Source organism: Podarcis muralis, chromosome 14 (genome assembly GCF_964188315.1).
Source record: "Podarcis muralis chromosome 14, rPodMur119.hap1.1, whole genome shotgun sequence".
NCBI classification, from domain to species: domain Eukaryota; kingdom Metazoa; phylum Chordata; class Lepidosauria; order Squamata; family Lacertidae; genus Podarcis; species Podarcis muralis.
In genome coordinates, this window is record NC_135668.1 from 36,386,009 (window position 1) to 36,410,835 (window position 24,827).

The following is a 24,827-nucleotide window of genomic DNA, read 5'->3' on the forward strand; positions in this document are numbered from 1 at the left end:
AGCAATAAAAACAAAACAAAACAAAACAAAACAAAACAAAACACTACTCCCCTCTCCTCCTGATCCTCGGCCTTTGACAGCAGCCTTGGGTGCATGAATTTAACTGGTGAGGTTTTCCCCCAGCCGCTTATTTTCCTGTTAGGTGAAAAAGCTTCACCTGGTGAACTTTTACCTGCTGAGCTGCTGTTAAAGTCAAAGGAGAAAGGGCTGAATGGGAAGTATCTTGCAACCCTCGTACACTGCCAGTGACAGAAAGATGTGCTAGTCATAGGCAGTCATAGCAACAGCTGCTCCCAGCAGAGGCTGACGAGGAAATAATGGCCTAGACTGGCTCCGCCTGGGCCCATGACATGTGTGTGGTAGGTAAGCACCACCTCCAGGGGGGAGGAGGTAACTCCCAGTTCGCTTGGCCTGGGAGAGTTGCAGTTCCTTTGGCAGAAGTGCCAGAGAAGCAGGACTTGAGGTAGCCGCAGAGTTGCTCTTTCTCTCTCCCTCTCTCCGTTCAGCAACTTTTCTTAAAACTGCGGGATCTAGCATCAAAAACAGACACCAGCAACCTTTCACCAGGGGGAACAAGAAGAGCTGTGTGACAGAGCCTTGCCGGTTCATTCGTTTTAATTTTATTTTCTTTGGACTTCCACTGGAACGAGATTCCGTCGGCACTTGCTGAACCCTGGGGTTAACATTATGCATTCCCTGTTCAAGAAGAGAAACAAAGGGAAGTACAGCCCGACAGTGCAGAAGAAAAGGTGAGCGTTGCACTCTGTTTACACATGCCGTTTGACATACGGATCCTGCTCCTGGCGAGGCAGCTTGTGGGGAGGAACAAGCAGGTGTGAGCCGTGCCTGTACGGTTTCAGATCTCCAGGGCAGCCCTAGAGCTGTCGCCTAGATTCTCCAGGGCTGTAGCTCAGTGGCAAAGAATCTGCTTTGCATTCAGAATGTCCCAGGTTCAGTTCCTGGCATCTCCAGGTAGGGCTGGGAAAGTCTCGCTGCCTGGAAACTTGGAGAGCCACTGCCAGGAAGTGTAGACAATATTGGGCTTGATGGACCAAGAGGAGAGACAGAAGGGCCACATCTTAGTGGTACAGCATCTGCTTTGCATGTTGAAGGTCCCAGGTTCATCTACAGAAAGGGCTTGGAAAGGCTCCCTACTAGAAATTCTGCAGAGCTGCTGCCGGTCGGTGTAGAGAATACTGAGCTATAGATGGACCAATGGTCTGATTAAGTATAAGGCAGATTCCTATCCGGACTTTCTACAGTACATACCTCTCTTTTGTGATCCAGTGTCACAGGAGTATCATTTTGCTAACAGCTTTCTTGGCAAATATCCACTTCATTTCTGTTTTAAAATGAAACATGTGCAGGATCACGCCTGCCACTAAGATGCACCCTGTGCCCAGTTTACCTTCACTACTGCCACCCCAAATCCGGTACCTGGGTAGGTGGATTAACGAGCATAGCTGTCAACTTTTCCCTTTTCTTGCGAGGAATCCTATTTGGAATAAGGGAATTTCCCTTAAAAAAAGGAAAACGTTGACAGCTATGTTAACAAGTGGTGTGCAACAGGGACTTTGCACATGTTCTATAGCATTTCTGTGTTGTATTACTCGTGTCACTGAGCCCTCGTACTGAAAGCAGGTTTGCTTTTGTTTTGTTCTGTTTGCTGTTTGTGTTCCTGTGTCTTGCGGCAGCAGCAGCTTGAAAAGGCAGATATTTGGAAAGCTGCCTTTACCTGGCACAGAGATCAGATGACAGAGAAAGCTTTTCCAGGTTAATTTCTGTGTGTTTGGTGGTTGTTGAAGAGGGCAAGTGAAAGAAAGGTCCAGAAACTTGAGTTGGAAGGGACCCTGAGAACTATCCAGTCCAACCCCCTTCAATGCAGGAATATGTAGCTGTCCCTTACGGGAACCGAACCAGCAACCTTGGTGTTATCAGCAACCTACTCCAACCAGCTGAGCCAACTTCTTGACATTCTACTCCTAAATATGAAGAGTTATGGTTACTAATGTGCGTGTGACAGGTACTCTGTGTATCCTCAATAGTACTTTCTCACACATTATTTCTCATACCGAAACAAGATATACAGTTTGAGCAGCCTGATCCTGTGTGCATTTACCCAGGAGTCAATCCCACTGGGTGCAATGGGGTTTACCATGCAGGGAAATATGCACACACAGGCTGCAGCTTTAATTTTCCTCTTCAGAATAGTTTGTTTGAGATTGTTGCCACATTCCTGAACTTAATCTCTCAGGGTGCGGCTTCATCACCCTTTCTTGTTTTCTCCTCCCTCTGCTCCTCTTCTCATCTTATGCTGGCATGCACCTGATGTGTTACTTTTCCATAGCCAAATAACATGTTTCGATGTGTCCTAATTAAAACAGCAGCAACTTGCATTGATTTAATAAGCAGGAATAGAACATACGAAGCTGCCTTGCACCAGGTCAAACCATTTTATATATCGGGCGGGGGGGGGAATGACCACAAAATCAAGCCCAGTATTGCCCGCTCTGATTGGGATAGCCCAGGTGAGAAACAGACAAGTGCTCTTGCATCTTTAATAGCTTTATAGAAGATCTTATTGAGATTGGCTTGCAACTGAAATAACTGCATACAGTACTCTATCCCTGCCTCCGTTCTCCCCCAGTCCTCTGTTGCTTCTCTGTAGTGTCATAAAGCCTCATGCACATATATATGTTTTAATTTAAGGTGCAGGAGCCCCAATATCTTATGTACATGACCACCGTAACTCTGGCAGTGTTTCCTCTGTATTTATTGCATTGAGTATTTTATTCTATTTATTACATTTGCACACAGCCCATCCAACTGAACACTTTGGGCATTTTACAAAATCTGATTCACAGTGGAATAAAATCACAGCAGGAGAGATCCCAGGAAAAAGCTGAAATGTGCATAAAACACAGCAATTTAAAACCAGTTTTCATGCTGGGGAGGTTTGTAAACAGATTTCCAAAGGAGGGATTACGAAAGTACTTCCTTGTGATTTATGAGGGTCTCTGTATAGTGTAGTAGAATTATGGCTCAACGTGGAAATATAAAGCTGCCTTATACAATTTATATAGATTGACTTCTAATCATACAAGCATTGGTCTTCCCTGTCATCAATTGAGCACAGCCTCCCTGGTCTTGAGATGCCACTAGAAGTAGTGATAGGGTATGCCTCTGAGCATGTACAAAATGCCTTTTATTTCTACCCTGCTCTTCTTCCTACCTAGATCAGTCTGGCTAATTAGGACCGATGTGCAAAATTAGCTGCCAAGTAGCAGGCAGAAATCCATCAGGTGAAGCTTTCTACCATGACTTGCATAGCTTGCAGCAGCAGCCCCTAATCAGACGCAATGTGCAAACCAACCATGTTTGTTACCATTCTCCCTTCCCCAGTCTGTGATTGTGGGGAAATGTGTTTCAGGTCAGTGGGTAAAAACTTCCCTGCAAAGCGGAGGCCCAACAACTTAGCACTTCAGCCCTGTTTACACAACCCTCCTTTCTAATCTTCCACTCTGGAGGCAAGTTTCAAATTTCCATATAAGCAGGGGGGGAAAGTGTTCTTCCCTGGTCCTAACAAGCCCCTAGAGAAGCTGCAAGTCCGTTTGGCCTCATTCCTTGAAACAGCCATGTGGAAACTTTTTGTATTAAACTTTGGACACGAGCTTGTGACATTTCTTGGAACTTCAAGGATCTCTCTCTCCCACCCCCAACAAATGTCGTCTGGGGAATCCTGTTATGATGAGGCACGATGCACATTTTGTGTGGGCGTTGCGTTCTTGTTCCGGAGGGCTTGTTTTGGAGAAGCTGTCAGAAGGAGGGTGGTGACTTGGAGTTATGATCCTTTCTGATGTGCTTTGTTTGCTATTTGCTCTTTTTCATTAATTGTGCCAGCCACACCATTTCAAAAACCAACCAACCAAACCCTGAACAATCTGGAGGAGATTTAACCAGGGTGGGTCATTGGAGTGACTTTCCTCAACCTCCAAACCATGTCAAGCCCTGCTATAGGGTGGCTATGTGGGTAGCTGTTATTAAATGTTGAAACACACACACACACACACACACACACACACACACACACACACAGCTGAGACAAGCTTAAAAGAAAGGGGTGTGCAGAGGGCATGTGGGCAGGGGAGAGGTATGAAGGAAAAAATCAATTCAGTTTGCAAATAAAGGTGAAGCTAACTAACTTACATTTCTCAAAATCTGCAAATCTCTGGTTTTTACAGTGCAGTTCGCCAGCCAAGTAATGTGTACTTATACCAGAGTAAACTGCATAAAGATGCATGTATGAGCAAAAATGCATTCTATTAGAGAAGGCTGCTTTGCAAAAATTATGCAAAATTGCATATAAAACTGCATATTAGGAGAAATTGACACTTAAATGGTGATGAACCTCCTTGAGGATTTATTTATTTTTAAACTGCATACGGTTGTCAAAGTGTGGAGAACTGAAGAGTGAGAAAATGAGAAACTGAAATTGACAGATTTGCCCATCCCTGGCCTACAGCCAGTGATTTTGTGGAGCAGGGGAATTATTGTAGAACTGCCAGAACATAAATACAGATAGCCCAACATGTTTAAACTTACAGTACTGAAATGTGTTACTTCTTAGTGAGCGATTAGGCAAAACGTTGCCTGCATGCAGGATATAAATACATTGAACTAATTAACTAATTAATATTTAGAAAACATTTAATATTGAGGGTGGGCCTTACCAAAGGCTGAATTTTGCCAGCTTTTTTCTGACCCTGCTCCTGTGCAGTTTGTACCAGCCAGACACTCAGAAATATAATTGGTATAGTTTTTCCCAAACACCTCTACCTCTGTGTTTGGCTACTGTTAAAAGCACAATATTTTTTAAAGGAAAACTCTATTGTTATCCAGTCCATGAAGGATTTGCTCCACTGTTTTTGCATGCATAAATATGTCAGAATTGGAAAGGAGCATAGCATTGCCCATCCAAAATACTGCTGGGGATGGAAAAGATACTCAAAACTCCGAGCAGAGACAGGCAAATTGCCATTCATTTTGCTCAATGACTCATTGTAGCAAGAAGGGGAAACTGGAACAGATCCAAGTTCCGCCATGCAATCAGCATTTACAAATTAGGTCTAGGGACTGGATGATCTTCCTAAGAATCTGAAAGCGACAATTGATGCAGGGGGGCATCCCATCACACAGTGTGACAGCTGCTCTGAATTGCTGGGAGCAAGGTGGTAAAACTCCCAGATAAATCTAAGTGGGGTCTAAATTGAGCTGGAGTGCCATTCTGTGAAGTGCTTAGCACGGTGGATAATCTACAAAGCTATGTATTGGAGGTGCTACTGAGAGGGTGCAGCGGCACTGGCAATTGCCAATGCGTTTTACGTTTGCTATGCAGCAAATACTACTCTGTGATTGGACACAAACAAGTGGCTTGTTTTTTTGTGGGATGGGGGAACCCATCATGGTGGCATGATGTGCACAATTCATCAAGCTGTCTTTTTTTGTAAAACAACTTTGCAAGATCATGTCCATAGCCAGCTTCTCTTGCAAAATGACAAAATCAGCATCACAGTGTTTGCTTGTTTTTTGAGGTTATCTTGGAGAAAGAATGTGTATTTAGTTTCAGTGCTACAAGGAGGTTTTCAAACTGGGCCCCACTGCCCTTTAAAATGTCTTCACTGTCCAACAGCTGTGATGCAGTGGTCAGAGAACATTTAACATTTTGGCCGGTGAGAGCAGAATTAAAAATCTCCACTTGGCAGAAGGGCTCACTGGGAGAGCATAGGCCAGACATTATTTCCCAGTCTACCTCACAGGGTTGTTGCAATAGTAAAGAAAATCTAACCAATATGTCCAAGCACCCTGAACTCAGTGGAGTCATTATTGCATTGCTATTTTTTTGTTTTGTTTTGTTGTTGTTATTTCCATTCCCATTGGACAGATGAATATCTGAAGCCAAAACAACCTGCTTGTCTTAGCCCAGGGGTGCGGAATCCTTTTTTTTAGCCTGAGGGCTACATTCCCCCAGGGCAAACCTCTGGAGGCTACATGCCAGGATGGGGCAGGGCCACCTTTCAAATTGACCACTGGAAACCTGCAAGAACATACTTCTTCAAAGCATCATATAGTTAAACTATGATTTTAAAAGAGAATTTGGCAGTTGCATTGACTTCAAGTGACTTCAAGTTGCAATGACTATGTTCTGCTTCCTCTCTGAGTCTGTATGCCTCTCAATACTGGTTGCTGGAGGTCACAGGTAGGGAGAGTGCTGTTGTGCTTAAGTCCTGCTTTTCCCAAAGGCATCTCATAGGCCGCTGAGAGAACTGGATGCTGGACTAGATGGGCCTTGACCTGATTCAGCAGGGCGCTTCTTGTGTCCCTACCAGTCCCTACCCATATCGTAAGCTGCTTATACCAGATCCGACCACTGGCCCATCTAGACCAAGGGAATGATCAGAAGGCACACAAGACAACCACTTTGCTAAAAAGAAGTGGTCTAGATCTGGTTGTTATTGCTTGGTTATTATTGCCCAGGACCCTTACATTCTGTGTTGGAAAGAAAAGCAAGACAAAATGTACTGTTCCAACAAACTGTTGCTGTCCAACATCTGCAGCAGAAGTCTTGCCCATCACTTGCTGACTGGGATTCTTCCGACATCAGGGATTGCTTTCCTTCTTAGCCAAGGCAGAAGAGCCCTTGCATAGCCCCATCACAGAAGTGCTGGTAGGCAGGCAGTTGCTGTTTTTGCCTCTGGCAGCTTGCATTTTTTAAGTTGCTGAAAGATTTCAGCTGAAGGATATTTGGGGGAGTAATTGCCCATTGTTTATCCTGCTCCTGTGTCCCTGATAAGGGTTTTGCTGACAGGAAGCTCATTTTAACACACCCTATATTTTTTTTCCAAACGTAGGTTGCAAATAATCGCATTGCAAAGAAAGCTATAATTTAATTGGGCTAAACACACTGTATTTCTGAATGCAAGGAGAGTCGATTATTTCAGCCGCGGCTTCTCATAGAGAAAAAATGAAGGGAAACCTGCCCAGGACTGTTGAGCAGCATGCCAGGCTCTGAATTCCTGGACTGTCACTGGCGGTTGAGCTTTGGGGCATGAAACACTGAGAAAATGATCTACGCATCATGCCTCCATTAATGGCAGCTTCTCCCAGGACTGACTGCTCCAAAGGGTTGAAAATGGCCACACTGCTTTTGGCATTGTGGGCTCTACTGGCTTTGCATGACACTTGAGCCCCTAAGAATTGTCACTGGCAATGCTACCCCACTCAACCCAATAGGAGACTATATTCAGCTTTCCAGAAAGGCCAGCTCCATCGGCTCTTCTTTTCCTCATCTGTCACCTGGCAGCAGTCACTCCATCAGTCTGCAGTAGAAACAGAGAAGGGAAGCAGAGTCACTCTGCCAGCTCTGTTGAGAGTCACTATGGGCTCATCCTTCTCCTTGCACAGCTTTAAATTCCTGTCCATCCTTTGTAACTAAGAACCAGTCTCAGGTGTCTGCTTTATTCCTCCTCCCTCCCCAGTCCCTTTCCCTTTTGTATCCCTTTTGTAAGCCTGAGGGCCGGAGCCATCTTCATATTGATCTCTGCAAGCTATTTTCGGCTGAAGAGCAGAATAAAAATCAGAGTAAAATGAGCAGAGTAAAAATTTAGCTTCAAAGAGCTAAATCATAAGTGCATGATGCAAAAGGAGGAAAGCAGTTGGCCTTCAGGATTGTGTGGAGTCCCATTTGGACCATAGTTGTGGCCAGAGGCCAAAAGTGGGCAGAGTAGTGAGATATGACGTTTACCCCTGTAGAGGAGGCTACATTTCAGGCAGCCAAAGTCAGAGGTTTCTAGACAAACACACATATACAGGACACAGCTCTTCATCCTCTATCCAGGCAAGCAAGAGGTGTTATCGCAGTTCAAGGACACGTTCACCCCAGGAAATGTGCTTGAGAAGCAGGCCTGGTGAGAATGTGTGGCTTGGGAGAGAGGGTGTGGATTGGGAAGGGCCAGACAGAGAGGTCTGGGGGGCCACAATCAGCCCCATCGGGCCTGAGGTTCCCCACACCTGCTTCAAAGGACACATGGGGCCATACTGTGAAGTACCAATACCTCTTGCTATTGCCCTCTTCTTTGCTCCCAACTTAAACAATAAGCACGCATGCTGCTATCGGAAAACCAACCAGTTTTTGATAACTCACAAGGGTGTAGGTCGGTCTAGCAACTGAGCAAGGGCACTGACTGGCAGCTAGGCAAGGTCATGGAGACCAGTGAGGCATCCATTTCTTGCTTTGGCTGAAGGACATAATTCTGGTTCTCTGCCAGTAGCAAGTCCACAGAAATGTGCCAGACCTAATGCAGTAAGACATTTTATACACAGCCCTTCAGCCAATCAGAGGGCTCTGCTTTGAGCCAGTCAGGGCTTAGAAATGTCTGTAGACATAAAGCAAGGGTTGTAAGTTAGTGGTAGAACATCTGCTTTGAAAGAAGAAGGTCCTAGGTTCAAACCCTGACATCTCCAGGAGAGATCCTGTCTGAGATCCTGGTGTGTTAGATGGACCGATGATGTGACTTAGTATACAGCAGCTTCCTATGTTGCTGTTTCTAGGAAATAGTGGAGAGAAGGCAGGAAGGCTCTTTTTAGGGTCTCCAGTAAGGTTCAATTTGACTAGTTGTTGATGTTGGCATCCATCTGTCTCAAGTGTCAATGGAGTGTGCCTCTGGAGGTGAAGTCAAACTGCTGCGTTAGCAGCACCAAAGTGACCTCCTTGGGGTGCAAACCTGGGCAGTGTGTAGGGCTGGGCGATAACTGGTTTTCGATATTGCGATATATCACCAGCTAAACATTGCAATATATTGATATATCACGATATCTGAAATAAGGAAGGAACTACGCAGAGGCAAACAGGACAATGTCCTGGCAGTTGCTACTACTTAAGGGTCTAAAACTGATAAATGATGATATTATCAATCACTTCATGGTCACTTTCAGCAGCAGGCAAGTCAAAATGCATTCAAATGAGACTTTTGGTTTTGGGCTTGGCTACCAAATGGTGGTATTCAGGACAATCCAAAGTACGGTGATGAGTCAGAGTGAGTGCAAATAATCTGGGACTGTCAGCAGACAATCAACAAAGGGGGGGGGCAGAAGCAGCGGCAGCCTGGCAGCATGGGCACAATAATCAGCAGCCTGTGAAGCCTCCTCATGGCAGTGGGTGGGGGTGGCAGAAGCGGCGGCAGCCTGTGAGGCTTTGTTGATGTATCGCCCAGCCCTAGTGTATGGAGGTCCTCAGCTGCCCAGACAACAAGACCCCCTTCTTCGCCTCACTGATGGGGTCCAAAGGAAACCAGAGCAATTTGTTTGGCACCAGCTTGGCTGCAGGAGTTGCTAGAAGGAGAAATCTAAGTCACCACCCAACGGTCCTAGGGGCTCCACTCCGGATTTGTGTAGGATTTACTCAAAGGTGGATGTGTACTATGCATGTTTCTCCTATGACATTGATCTTTGATCTTGTTCCCCCAGATATTGTTGGACTACAACTCCCATCATTCCCAGCCAGCTTAGCCAATGAGCAGGGATGGTGGGAATAGAAGTCCAACAACATCTGGGCAACCCAACACTGTCCTATAAGAAGGCATAGGAAATTTTGTTTAGAGGGCTCACATGTCATATTTAGGCTTCAGAGAGTTAATGGCAGCAGTGCTCAGTTGCTTGCAGCTGTTGTGGTGGCATCCAGGCCTTGGATGTGGCAAAGAAACCCAAGTTCATATTTCTGCTTAGCTGCGTGGCTCTCTGGCCAGCCTTGAGCAAGTCACTTTCTCTCATCTATCCTCACAAGAGCCTTGTGAGGTAGGTTATAATGTTGCTTTAAGCTCCTTGGAGCTCAAATGCAGCTTAAAAATTATTCCAAACCTTTCGGCTGATTATGGCAGATATTGGCTTCTCTGCTTATATAACATACACAATGAATCTTGTGTCACTGACAAATTTCTCGTGGCATAAACCACAGTAAATCTGTTAGCCTGGCTTCTCCTTTCTGAGATTTGGTCACCTTGAAGATGATCTTCTCAACCACAAGAGGCAAGACGCTTCATTTCTTTTAATGAAGACTCAGCTTCTAGAGAAAATTATGCTGTAGAATGAAAGTGCCTATTTAGCTAATCGCACAAATTCCCTGTTGGCCACAGAGTCCTGTTCACATGGCACTGTGGAGCAGCCGACCTTATTGTTTGTTATTTATTTATTGCATATGTATCCTGCCTTTCCTCCACGGAGCTTAAGGTGGTATACATTATTCTCCCTCCACCTCATTTAATCCCTCACAACAGCCTTGTAAGGTAGGCCAACCTGAGAGGCAGTGACCTTCATGGCCAGGTGGGGATTTGAACTCCAGTCTCCCAGGTCTCAGTGCAGCACTCTGACACCACGCCCCACACTGACTCTCTTAATTGACTCTTGATTGTATTTCCTTGCTCGAGGTAGAGGGTGAAACGTTCATCAGTTCATTTAGCACTTTGAAAACAACCCTAGTAATTAATACTCAGTGCACAGGTGAAATGTGAGTTGTTATTCCCACTACAGTTTTGAGTGACAAATTCAAAACAAGCATGATGGTGATGTGGTTGGTGGTGATGACAGGAAGAAATTTCAGTGGAAGTCTGGGGAGAACTGAACACCTGTAGCTGGGGATCCGTGTCTGATCTTAAAGGTGTACAGGCCAAGACCCTGCCTCTGCATCCCCTCTCTCAGAAAAGCCTTGAAAGAAAGAGAAGGCAACAAATTCAGGAGGCCTCCAGACTTACATTATGTTGCATGAGGAAATTGAAGCATCTCCCATAACTTTGTTGTTGTTGTTGTTTAGTCGTTTAGTCGTGTCCGACTCTTCGTGACCCCATGGACCAGAGCACGCCAGGCACTCCTGCCTTCCACTGCCTCCCACAGTTTAGTCAAACTCATGCTGGTAGCTTCAAGAACACTGTCCAACCATCTCATTCTCTGTCATCCCCTTCTCCTTGTGCCCTCCATCTTTCCCAACATCAGGGTCTTTTCCAGGGAGTCTTCTATTCTCATGAGGTGGCCAAAGTATTGGAGTCTCAGCTTCAGGATCTGTCCTTCCAGTGAGCACTCAGGGCTGATTTCTTTAGGTATTATTTAGGTACTTTAGGTTTGTATAATTACAGTAGGTTAAAACATTCTGTTGTCCTAGAACAGCAAACCCACTTAAAAAAAAAAGACTTTCTACAGTTAGGAAAGTGAATAGGAAATGCATTGAAAAGTGTGGGATGAACAAGTTATTATTTCAGAATACCTTCCCCTTGCAGTATTATTGCAGTTTTAGCTATTGTTGATTCAGATTAATGTATTGTCTAGTAATGCATATAATGAGTTAAACTGCTTGTACTGAGCTAGATGTAGGTATGTGAGAAGACAGCGATTGCTATTCTGACTAGTTTTCACCAGAATCAGTGCTGGTTCTGTTCAGCTGCACTTCGGTTTCTGCCAAATAGTATGTTATTTGTCTCGCTGCCTGCTATTTAATGTAAGTTATGTAACTTACATTCTTTCAATGTAATGGAAATGTCAAACCAATGTAAAAAAAAAGTCATTAATTACTTGTCATTTGCAGACTTAGACAAGCAACTACAATGTGAATAGATACCAATTGCTTTCGCATGACTTGTTTCTGTTCCTGACCACCGTGAACAAAAGAACCGTAGCCATTTCTGCTTCCTTTTCCATTTTTGTCGGAATTCTCTGACATCCCTAGCTGGATGTAACCCATCCTGGGACTGCATGGTGAAGAGTAGACTCAAAGAACATAAGAGGAGCCTGCTGGATCAGGCCAATGGCTCATCTGGTCCACTGTTCTCACAGGGGCCAGACAAATTCCTGTGGGAAACCCACAAGCAGGATTTGAGCACAAAAGCCCTCTCCTCTCCTGTGGTTTCCAGCAACTGGTATTCAGAAGTATTTCTGCTTTTTAACCTGGTGGTATAGTCATCATGACTAGTAGCCACTGATAGCCCTCTCCTCCATGAACTTGTCCACTTCTCTTTTAAAGCCATCCAAGTTGGTGCCCATCACTGCCTCTTGTGGAAGTGAGTCCCATAGATTAACTATGAGCAGTGTGAAATATCAATGCAGATAAATGCATAATGAAATATTAATAATAATAATAAATTTATTATTTATACTCCGCCCATCTGGCTGAGTTTCCTCAGCCACTCTGGGCGGCTCCCAATCGAGTGTTAAAAACAATACAGCAATACAGCCTTCAGATGTCTTTTAAAGATAAGATAGATGCTTATTTCCTTCCCATCTGATGGGAGGGCAGGCGCCACTACCGAGAAGGCCCTCTGTCTGGTTCCCTGTAACCTCACGTCTCGCAATGAGGGAACCACCAGAAGGCCCTTGGCACTGGATCTCAGTGTCCGGGCTGAACGATGGGGGTGGAGACGCTCCTTCAGGTATACAGGACCGAGGCCGTTTAGGGCTTTAAAGGCATAAATGAGTAACTGAGAACTGTGGGGCCAATTGGGTTTTTCTGCCTCAATATATCTGTTTTTCTGTGTGGGTTAGGCATGGAGGTGAAGAATGAGATCAGAGAAGAGGGACCCGTGTCTGTTGATCTGGCCCTGAAGGGAAAGGGCTAGTGGGTGGGGGAACCAGGGTTGGCAAACTGTCTCTGGGTTCCACACATCCCCCTACCCAGGCCACCTGTAGTAAGCTTATGCCTTGATCAGACATCAGAATGGGGAAAACTGAACTTAATATTGGGGAAACGGAGAGAAACAGAAGCTGGCTTGCTTTTGGCTTCCCAGTTGCTAAGAATCCTTTTGCTTAGCACTTTGCAATTTGATGTTCAGGTGTTCAGGTTTCCTGTTTTGGTCGTGTGTGTGTTTTGGCAGGCAAATGCCTGCAGCCTGAAGGTTTGCTATGTTTGGAATGTGCCTTGAGTTGACACCCCCTCAATTCCACTTTGTTCTTCTGGTGCCATTCCTACCTGGTCCTAGGTGCTAAGACATACCTGCAAGGACTTTTGCATTTTTCTCACCCACTTTCTTCTTTCATCAAGGAGCAGGCAGGGTGTCAACAAGAGCAGCAGTACTGAAATGGGGGTTTCTTTAAAACTCTCATGGTAGAAAATTCTGGGAACTGTCTCTACAGCTGTTCGCTGTTAGTGAATCAAGCACTCAGTGGGAAATCCATTTTCTCCTGTTTCTTTGGAGCTAATCTTGACATGTGCTCGCTGACATCTGAAGATGCTGATAAGCTGGGCTTTTCCCCACAAAGCCTTTCCGTTGTCATATTTTTGTTCTTAAATGGGATGGAGATATCAGGAAGCAGTCAATTATTAACCAGACAGTCTTTGTGAATGCTTATCTACCTGGACTAGGATTGCAAAATCCTATGTGTGTCTACTCGGAGTCAGAAGTAAGCCCCATTGAATTCAGTGGGGCTTACCCACACAAGATTGCAGGCAAACTGGTGTGAACAGAATAAGACAAAAATTCTTGGACATGACGCTTGAAAATAGAATGGAAGTGTGATCAATGTTATTGTACAGGCATCTCCCCACCTGCGCATAATCAGCATGCACACTCCCTCTGATGTGCACAATGTTTTCGGCACCAAAAGGGGGTGGGGCAGGGGCAGAATGGGGTGGGGTGGGTTCCAGTGCAGCAGCTGGGAACAGAAACCCCACATAAGTGGGGGTTCCCCTGAATTTCATTCATTGTTCTGCACATTGTGTGTGTGTGTGTGTGTGTGTGTGTGTGTGTGTGAGAGAGAGAGAGAGAGAGAGAGAGAGAGAGAGAGAGAGAGAGAGAGGAGGGAGTGGGAGAAGACACCCGTATTTTTTGCTCTATAAGACGCATCAGACCATAAGACACACCTAGTTTTTGGAGGAGGAAAACAAGGGAAAAAAATATTCTGAATCCCAGAAGCCAGATCAGCAAGAGGGATCGCTGCGTAGTGAAAGCAGTGATCCCTCTTGCTGTTCTGGCTTCTGGGATAGCTGCTGTCAGGGGCTCAGGAGCAGAGGCACAGGGGAGAGAGGAAATGGAGAGCGAAGGGGAAGAATCTGAGGGCAGCAGAGGGGAGAATGACAGTGACCCGAGAGATTCCATGAGCCTCTCCAGCGAATCAGAAGATTCCCAGAAGGGGGCGCCGATGGTCAGGGCAAGGGGGGTCCCAGGGGGGACGCACCAGAAGCAAGGGGCCAGCGGGGACTCCCAAAGCAGCAGCTGGAGATCAGGACCAGCTTCCCCACCAGAGTGTAGTGGGGGGGAAGAGTCCCATGTGTCAGGGCCAGCGTCTCCTCCAGCAGGGAGGGAAGAGGAGTCAGGGCCGACCACGCCTCTATCGGAGAGTGGGGGAACGGAGGGGAGGTCAGACCCAGCTAGCCTCCCCGAAGGGGGAACCAGTGACAGGAGCAGTGTAACGGTCAGGAGGAAGGTGGCCGGCTGGGCGCGCGCGCCAAGTTCGAATGTACAGGCGCGCGGGACAGCAGAAAACCCGGATTGGGAACCAGGTCCTAAAGCCCGCCGGAGGCAGGGGGAAGACTCAGGGGACTCAGCGTCAGAAGAGTCTAGGAAGGGCAAGACCCCAGCGGACAGGCGGACCCAGAGGAGGAAAGAGCAAAGGAAGAGGTGGAGCAAGGCTAGAGTCTTAAACTGGTGTCTGGGGGGAGGAGACTCAGACGGAGCTTCGGCGGTCTAGAGTTTGAGACGTAGAGCTGCGCGCCGCGGCTGTAAAAGCGAAAATGAGCTTCAAATAATGAATACAGTGGTACCTCGGGTTAAGAACTTAATTCGTTCTGGAGGTCCGTTCTTAACATGAAACTGTTCTTAACCTGAGGTACCACTTTAGCTAATGGGGCCTCCCGCTGCCGCCACAGCACAATTTCTGTTCTCATTCTGAAGTAAAGTTCTTAATCTGAGGTACTATTTCTGGGTTAGTGGAGTCTGTAACCTGAAGTGTCTGTAACCTGAAGCATCTGTAACCGAAGGTACCACTGTAATAATAATAGTGCTGGTAAGCAGTTTCTAGTACAGAAGGGTGAGTAATTTGTCTTGAAGAGCCTCCAGGATTCTTTGGCAGAAGAACCTACTGCTGCTCCACCCATGCCCTGGCACAACAGAGGGAGGCCCAGGGTGTCCTTCCAGTAAATAAACAGGTCCTTTGACCCCCTCCAAGAATGGCTAAGCCACAGTGTTTAATGAAAAAGAAAACCAATCTCAGCCAAATGGATACTAGTACCATCTGTTCTCTTGAATGGCTCCACACTACATCTGCCTTCCATTAGTAGTTCATGTTGATGTCCTTACTCAGAGTTTAATGTGGGCTTGCATTCACAAATGTTCCTCTGACCAGGTGCAGAGAGAGAGAGAGAGAGAGAGAGAGAGAGAGAGAGAGAGAGAGAGCGCTCACCCTTTACATAAATATCCTGCCTTTCCTCCCAAAAGCTCAAGATGGTGTAGTGGTTATAGTGCCAGACTAGGTTTTACAGTTAAAAACATTCTAAAAGCAATAGCAATTAAGTCGTGAAATCAAGCACTCGCCTGACTCCTTAGGCAGGTTGATAAAGCTTCCACTGTAGTCTTTGCCAACTTGTGTTGAAACCCTGAAGTCAGTGAAGGAAAGCCCTGCCAAAGGCTCATCTAGGCTAGCATTTGTTCTCACAGTGGCCAAGCAGGTGTCCCTATGGGAAGTCCATGAGCAGGTTTTGATCAGAAGAGCACAGTCCCTACTTGAGATTCTCAGCAACTGGTAATTCTGAGGCATACTGCCTGCAACAGTGGAAGAAGAACATGGTCATTGGGATGTCCCAGGGGGTGGCTATCACTAAATCTGGTTTAGCAATATGCTGTGTGGATTACTTTATTTTATTCTGGATCTTCCACGCAATACACCTCTATCATGTCTCCTCTTACTCACTTTTCCCCCTTAATTAAAAGCCTCCAAATGTAGGGGAAATAAAATCCACTAATACCATAGGCTTAAATATCAAGTAAATGAGTTTAGAACTGAGGTGAACAATAAGATTGTGGCAGTCATTTTCTGGTTGTTAGCATGAATGCAGATCTCTGTTTTGAAGACCATTCCAGTAATACTGGCTGCATATTTTTAACGGGTGTGATAACAAGTTAGGTTCAGGAAATAAGAATAACCAGGAACAATAATGTCCTATTTGCAACAGGGTAAGATTTTTTTATTTTTATTTTTTTAAAAAACCCCTCGTATTTCACATCTAAAATCTCATTCCATAGTGGATGAGGTCCTGGGTGTTTCCCCACTGCAACTCTGAACTACTATTATCAAACCGGTTTAACTTTCATCATAGCCAAGTAATTGCAGGAACAATAATTATGTGAAGAGTCTAAGGCTCTCACACCCGCAACAAAAACTGCAGTCTCCAGAGTTCTTGCAGAGTATGGTGTGGTAATGGTGGAAATTCAGCTTTGCTTCCATTTAAATTAGAAACTAACTAATTTGCACTTCTTGAACCATTATGCAAAACACAATGCTATTTTGAAATTCACGCACCTCTGAATTTTGTAATGCAGTCCTCCAAGCAAGAATGTATCCAAAATGCATGTATTAGGGAAGAATGTCCATAAAAGTGTTTGCATTCTTGAAAGGAACATGGAAAAATGCATTATATTAGGGAAAGCTGCTTGCAAAAATGTTTTTATTAGGATAAATGTTCCCTTGAATGCATAGAATTCATAGAATCATACATTTGTTTTTTGCAAAAATTGCTACAGAAATGTAGAGAACTGAATTTAAGATTGGAAAAATGAGAAACTCTCTGAGAGAAACAGAAAGAGCATGCCAGCTTAAAAAGGGAAAGAAAAAAGTATCTCCCTAGCAAATGTAAGAATAACAATAACAATAAAAATAAAATAAAAGCTACATTGGTTGTGGTGCAGAGTTGATTTTAAGGCACCTTTTTTTTTCCACAGCACGACAGCATTCATGCATGGAATAAATCACATGAGAGAATCGGTGCCAAACTTGCTTTGGTGCAATGGATGGGGATGTGATGGGAAACCGGAGGGGGAATGGAATGGAGTACTCTGAAAAAACATGCATGGCTGGCTGGAGCCCTGGACAGGGGCATGTCGCACTGCAACATTTAGCTGCAAGTCCCACTTGTGTAAATCAGTTTGGCACGTGCAGCTTCTCAGCGGAGCTGCTGTGGAGAGTTTTGTTTCTCCAGCCTTCTGCTGACCAGCGTCCAGTGGTATCATTTTGCCTGCCTGGCAGGGTCTGAAAGGCAAACTGAATGGTTATTGTCCCTTCCACAATACTGTTCATTTGCTGCTGGTATATGAAGCCTGGCAGGAATGGCATGCCTTTGTTGATTGAGCAGAGCTACAGTGACAGACACCAAGCTTGAAGTTTAATACAACTGGAATGAATGTGAAGCCTGCGGGAGGCCAAAACCAAAAAGGAAAAAGTGCATTTGCCCCCACTTGTAAGTTTGGGTGAATTGACTTCTTGTGACCCAATGTAGGAGTATTTTTCCTGAGTCTGTTGCACCTTATTGTACTGGAGGAGTTTCTGATGCTAATGATAATACTCAGGGCACCTCTAGAAGTGCTTTTTACCATGTATTCATGATGATTTGCACTCATGATGCTATTGGGGTAGTTATTTGAGCTCCTGCTTTCAAATACTGTTTACCCCTGCAAAAGTTTTAGGGCAGACATACTCTTTGTTTTCAGCCAGTGCCTGTCCCAGTAACTCCCTGCTGAAATCCTGTAGCTTCTTGCACCGAAAATGTTCTTGTTTATTTTCTTGCACTATAGTGCAAGTGTTTCCTTCCAGTAACACTGGGGAAGCATCACAGAACAATGAATCAAGCAGAATGGTGAATGGACAGTTCAGAATAAATTCACTGCTAATGCACTATTATTGCATCAATAACATATTGCAGAATACACCTGCAAAAACAAAATTAAAAATGCCAAACTAATCTGGAAAGGCTCTTATCCTATCTGTCTATATATTGGGGGTGGGTGGGTTTCAAGGCAATTCAAACATTCATAATCTTGGTGACTTTCATAGAATAGAATCATAGAATCATAGAGTTGGAATAGACCACAAGGGCCATCGAGTCCAACCCCCTGCCAAGCAGGAAACACCATCAGAGCACTCCTGACATATGGTTGTCAAGCCTCTGCTTAAAGACCTCCAAAGAAGGAGACTCCACACACTTTATTACTAGCCACATTTTTCAGATGTGGTCCTGAGAGACAATGGCTTGCTTAGAGCTACCTTGTGAGTTTGTGGCCAAGGTGAGAACTGAACTTGGATCTTCCCAGTTCTTAGGTTCAGCTCATGCGTTTCACCACATGTGTTCGTTGTGATGGCTCTGTTGTAAGCACAAGATCAGTTGATCCTAGCACATAATTTTCTGCAGTAGCCAATTACTAATAGCAAACCCATCCTTTGAGTGCAAAACCTTATACAGTCGTACCTTGTTTCTCGAACAGAATGCATTCTGGGAGTCCGTTCAACTCCTGGAACCATTCAAAAACCAAGGTGCAGCTTCCGATTGGCTGCAGGAGCGTCCTGCAGCCAATTGGAAGCTGTGCTGAATGTTTGGCTTCCGAAAACCATTCAAAAACCGGAACACTCACTTGTGGGTTTCAATTGTTTGGGAGTCAATTTGTTTGGGAGCCAAGGTGTCAGGGGGGAGAGCCCTCAAACAGGGAGTGGGGAGACCAAAGCAGCCACCCCCCCAGTCCCCACTTTAACAGGGGGAGAATATTTGGGAAATGGTGGTGGTGCTGATTTTGACCATACCTTGACAATTAGAGGACAATTAACGCTGATGAATTTTCATGGGGTCTTTTTCACTCTAATTTTGCAAACTGTAGTGGATAAACGTGGGGAACTGAACGGAAGAAGGTTGGGAGAAAATGAGAGAAATTGAAATTTACCCATTCCTATCATTTGCAAGCAAAATCTGCATTCTGTTTCTTAAGGCATCATTTAGGAAAACTAGGGGAGGGGAGTTGGTTGTGGTTGTCTGCTTCAGTTTTCACAAGCCTAGGAATGCTGCTGGCATAGTTCTTCCAGTGCACAAGCCTCTCATTAGACCTTGCCCCTTGTTCAGGATCTCTGGTTGTTCCTGTCCGGATGCTGTGCTGCTGTCTCGTTTCCTGTCCAAAACTGTCAGTCAGAGGAGCCGTGAGTCACCCTCCGTCCGAGAGGATGCTTGGCTAGGAGAGAGAACAAGCTTGGCAAGTCAAGAGGCAATTGCTTAGTAGGAACAGTGCTGTATAAGCAGGAGGGAGGTGTCACCAAAAGGTTCTATCAAGTGCCAGGCTTTCATCACTCCAGCACAGTAATTCCCAAATTATTTGCCACGAGGGAGCAGCTATTATGGTATGAGAAATAAATGAAATAACCAAAGATTTCCATGAGTCCAAATCACTCATTCACTCTTATCAGTCATGCAGAGGGCTATTCCTGCTTTTGCATATTTTAACCCTTTTCCATGTAAGCAGGGAGACTGCTTCTAATTTGGATTTGGGGGTGGCTGGGTAGGCAAGCAGGAATGCGCCTCAAGTTTCAGAACTCTAAGAAACAGTACTCTAATCCAGAAGGCTCTGCAAACAAGGGTGACTTAGTTTTCAGAAGAATCCCACTGAGTTCTATGGGGGAAGCCTCAATGGACTGAAATTTGAGACAAGTGAGAGAGGGGAGAGCTTCTGCTTCCTGAAGGAGGCAAATTAGGGGTGATAGGACAGCAGGAAGACTTAGCCTCTGTCTAACCCTGTTAGGATCTCTGATCTGCAGTAACTCCCATGCGGATTTGCTGACCATCTCAGAATATGGTTCATGGGGTTCAAAAGGTCATTGGCTCTGCCCCATTTGGGACCTGGTTCCGCCTTCACACAAACCACTGTTTTGAGCTTTCCTCTACTTGATGGACTTCAAGGTTCCAGTAAAAAAACAAAAAGGTAGTTTCTGCAAGCCTGAAGTTTGGCCAGATCAGCTCTACATATAACCATCACAATAAATAAGGATTAACAATAATAAATAACGATAAACTGCTGGAGAATCACAGCACCTGCTGTGGCTGCAGAGACTTGTAACTCGTAACTGCTGCCTCCCATGTTGCTTTTGCTACATTTGCAGCACAACAGTGACCTCTCCGGGGCTCAAGCCTGGGCATATAACAAGCCCATATAACAAGACCCTCCTCTCAGCCTCGCTGATGTGGTCCAAAGGAAAACAGAGCAATATGTTTGGCCCCAGCTTGGCAGCTGGAGTTGCCGAAAGGAGGCATACACTCATAAATAAGGACGTATATAGCATGTGAGAGCCTCTGGCAGTCAGTTTAGGCAGTACAGAGCTAGATGGGCCAGTGGTCTAACTCCATAGGAGCCAACTCCTAGAGGCCGAGGTCTCTTCGTCCCCCAATAAAATATTTGGATGGTTCAGGCCATCTCCAAAGTTGATGGGCATTTATTCTAGTTGGCACCCCTATAAAGGCTGCTTCCTGAAGGCAACAGCAGTTGGCTCTGTGGCTTGACACCATCTTGGATTTGCCTCAACAGTTTGCTATTTTGCCCCAACTCTGCCAAACCGGAGCCAGTGCCAGGAGGATGTTCCGACTCCACTGCCCTCAAGCAAAGATTGCATGACTAGGCTTCAGTGTAGGAAACTTGATGGGGAATAACCAAGGCTGAGTGGCATTGGGTAAAAGACACTAATCTCTCCTGGGTGCCCAGAGGCCTTCATGGGTGGAGCATCAACCACAACCTGCTAGACTGCAGACACCCTTCTGAATTGCTGAATGCTTCCTCTCTTGTCCAAAGACTCATCAATGGCCAGTTGCCAACTTTTGTCCATGGGCAACTCCTGTGGCTCTTACAGCAGCATGTCATGGATGAATTAAACTTTACCCACCTCTTAATTCCCTACTAGGGATAAGTTTCACACAATTTATGCCTGTCCAGTTGCTGTTTAAAAGCACAGAAGCAGGACCAGTAAAAAGAAATTGGCAAGTGTTACACAGAACATGACTTTGATCTTTAGCTTTGGGCAAGTCACTATCTACTTAAAATGGTGCTATCTGTAACCAACCTCACAGGGTGCTCGTTTGGGTGAATATAAAGGTTGTGAAAGCATTTTGCAAATTAAAAATTAGACTAGCTATGAAAGGAAAGTACTTTATAAACATTTATCTTCACCAGAAAAAAAATCCTTCAAACACTACACTGAAGTAGTCTACTGTTCTTTTGATTTTACTGACTAGGGTAGTCAACTGCTGTTTTTGTAGTGTTTATTTTGTAAGGTGTTAGGGGCTAAGTGCTTCCTAGAATCCCCTCCTCCTCTTATTCCAAAAATTGTGGCCAACTGGCTGCAGTTACTTGGTGGTGAATTAAAAGCACTTTGCATATGCACAGGGGAACTCTTGCTCCTTGTATCTTATATCCCTGAGTGAGCTCCTGGCTGGCTGTGATCTGCTGTTTCATCCTTCTTGAAATCTCTCTTTCTCTCTTCGCAGCATATCCAGCAAGGAGTTGTCTGAGCTGATTGAGAAGTTGCAGAAAAATGCTGACCAGGTGGAAAAGAACATTGTGGAAGCAGACTCTAAGATGCAAAACGTGAGTTTATTTTATTTCAGCATTCTTATATGCCACTTTTAATTTTTTAAAAAAAATAACCTCAACATGGTTTTTTACATAGAAATGAATCATATCAATAATGGTGCAGCAATAAAATTGCTAGCACATTTGCAAAGCTAAGCAGGGTCTGGTGTGGTTTCAAATAGGATGGGGCCTTGTGTTGAAATTCCTGGACTAGATGACCCTCAGGATCCCTCCCAACTCTTATGATTCTATGAATCAAACACAAGAAAACTTAGATAAAAATACAATTAAAAACTAGCAATAAAATAAGATCAGTATAAAACACAGAACCAGAGACTGAAAAAAAGTAACATTAAACAAAATGTGGCTTCTGAACATTTGGGGGAACCAAATAAGATGACATTCACACCATATATTTAAAACACATCTAAAGCAAATGGTGTCCTTCAGAAAATCTGTAGTTTGTTAAGGATACTGGGAATTTTCTAACACAGCGTTCTCAAAACCTGTACAAAACTACGTTTTCTAGGCTTCCTTTTGGGTGAAACATCAGTTCAGACCAGTTTAAATGTAAATGCAGCCTAAGGTGACAAATGTCCATCTCAAATTATACTATTCAGATTGTAAAATAGGCTTAGTTCCTACTTTCTAACCTAGCAACGGTTATTGTTTTGCAGGGCTTGTCCTACCATTAGGCAGTGGAGGCATTTGTCCCTTAGCACTGCCCCATCGATCTTTGTCTGCCTTCAGCCAGCCCCATCTGCCTGCCTTCTTTCTTCCAAACAATTTGGAATTGGGACTTGGCATTGGCTATCGGCTCCCTCCTCCTCTTCAGTCTCAGTGTTCCCTTGTAGAACTAAGCAGGCAGGAAGAGGTTGGGGGACAAAACTAGAATGAGCTGGCTCTGCCTGCCATTGGCTCTGGCTCTACAGACTATTTGGGCTTCCTGCTTTCCATCCTATCAGTCCCAATGGGCACCAGCCATCTCTGCCATTGGGCAGAGTGAGCCAGCAGCCTCTGGCGGCTGATCTGTGTTGTGTGGCGGCAGCTCCCCACCTCACCCGGCTACTCCTTTTGAGTCCCTAACCATTCTCCTCTGCCGGAGCTCTGCTATAGTAGTCCCCTGGCCTGATGTATGGTGAAGGATGCTGTCACAGAATCGTAGAGTTAGAAGGGACCGCAAGGGCCATCTGCAATGCAGGAATCTCAGCTAAAGCACCCCAAAAGATGGCCATCCAACCTCTGCTTAAAAACCTGCAAAGAAAAAGAGTCCACCACCTTCCAAGCGAGTCCCTTCCGCTGTTGAACAGCTCTTACCGCCAGAAAGTTCTTCCTGATGTTGAGTCAGAATTTACTTTCTTGTGACTTGAAGCCATTGGTTCAGGTCCTGCCTGTCATCACTCTTGAAGAAAGATTCAATGGCCAAGTCTGGTCAGCCTCTGTACCTAGAAGGAAGGAGATGCCAACTCTACTGTTTCATTAGGTGTCCCATTCTCTTAATGTTCTAACCTCACAGCTCTATTGATTCTGCTTCTATTTAACAATGAAAACCAGCTCAAAGCTGTGAGTGAAGAACAGAAGTGGGGTGGATCTGTTTAGAGTGATCCCTGGATCAGTTCTTCTTCCCTGTAGGTTTGGGGGGGGGGGTTAGGAAGAGGACCCGAGGTACTTCTTTTTGCGCTATGTTGATTCTGTTGTTTATATAAGCCTGCTCTCCCTTTCCAAACGCTCTCTCAGGACCTGCACAAGCTTAAGGCCGGTCAACCTGCTGAGTACCAAGACCTCACGGCAGATAAGCTAATAGAATCCGATAAGCTCCTCTATGTCCTGGATGGGGATGCTGCCATCGCTCGCCACATGAAACACCCACAGGGGGATATGATCACAGAAGAGTGAGTCTGGGGAAGCCAGTAGGGCAGGGGTGGGGAAGTGGATCTGGGCAGAGTGCTAGATCCAGAGTTGGGCCCTCCTTTTGTGTGCTATTTTGACAAATGGGTGGGGCCACTGGCAGGTGATAAAAAGTTCAAGCCAAAGGAGCAGGCAGAGGCTTATCTCTGTTCTTTTCATGGTTGGACTACAGTGCTAAGATCAGAAGTAAGCTTCTGCCTGCTCTATGACTGCAAAAGGCAGCAGCAGAGGCTTAGCTTGATAGTAAAGTTGTACTCCTAAAGTGCTCAGATCAGAGATAAGCTACTGCCTGCCGCCTTGTAAAGAGCACCACAGCACTAAGCACCACAGCACTAAGATGAAATATAAGCTTAGCTAACACTTAGGTTGGAGATAGCAGATCTCCACACCTAACATCATATGACATCAGTTGACAGACAGGTGGGTCTAGTTTGCCCCAATGGCCTTGCAGGCCAAATTTAGAGGCCTAATGTACTCAATTAGGCCCATGGGCCAGAGGTCTCTCCCCCACCTCCTGCAATAAGGGATGGTGCTTGATTTGAAACTTTCATCTAGGGGTGAGCAAATCTGTCTGTTATCAGTCGATGCCACTTTAGCAGGCCCTCAACCATAAGTCCAGGTTTGAGCGCCAAAATACATATTTTGATTTAAAGCACATTCTCCCCACCCCCCAAAAAATGCATTTCTATACAAATTTTCTCTCAAAATGCACTATATATATATATATATTCAAATCAACACATTAGGCTAGTTCAAGTCAGGTCTTCTACCACCCCATTTATCTTCACAACAGCCCTGTGAGGTAGGTTAGGCTGAGAGAGTGCGTTACTGAGTAATTAGTGTAGATCCTTAAAATCCACACTTGGAAAACAGAATTAATTGATATGACATTTTTGCAATGTGGGGTAGGAGGGTTTTTTTTGGGGGGGGTGTCCAAAATGTTTCACTTTGAGGAAAGTAGTATTGCAGTTAGGGGAGGGGGAATCATTCGTCTATATGTTGTTCAGAGAAACCAGTAATTGCTTGTATCCTCTCTCCTTCCTTCAGCATCCGGCAACTAAAGGAGAGAGTGGGCAACTTGCGTGTGAAACATGATCAGATCTACAACTTCACCCCACAGGAAATTGAACCTCAAGTCAACTGGACCACGGTGATTGAAGAGAAGCAGGTGAGTAGGTGCTTTGCATCCAGTTAGTGAACATCTGATCTGTTTTTTCTTTAGACTGGGGCCATTTCTTCCAAAATATGGGCTTTGGGGGCATCCAGCACAGCACTAAGTGGAGTTCTCCTGCACATCTCCCT

The 24,827-nt window shown here is 45.1% G+C and overlaps 1 protein-coding gene across 2 annotated transcripts in view; it reads left to right on the forward strand.

Moving 5' to 3' along the window:
* Nucleotides 1-410: 410 nt before the first annotated feature.
* Nucleotides 411-24,827, forward strand: part of PPL (periplakin) — a 47,045-nt gene continuing 22,628 nt past the window's right edge. For both annotated transcript variants that reach the window (XM_028705218.2, XM_028705219.2), the window contains exons 1-4: nt 411-749; nt 21,533-21,632; nt 23,355-23,509; nt 24,573-24,693. In XM_028705218.2, coding sequence (XP_028561051.2) covers nt 688-749; nt 21,533-21,632; nt 23,355-23,509; nt 24,573-24,693 — 438 coding nt within the window. In that variant the 5' untranslated portion in view covers nt 411-687. The remainder of the gene's footprint in view (nt 750-21,532; nt 21,633-23,354; nt 23,510-24,572; nt 24,694-24,827) is intronic.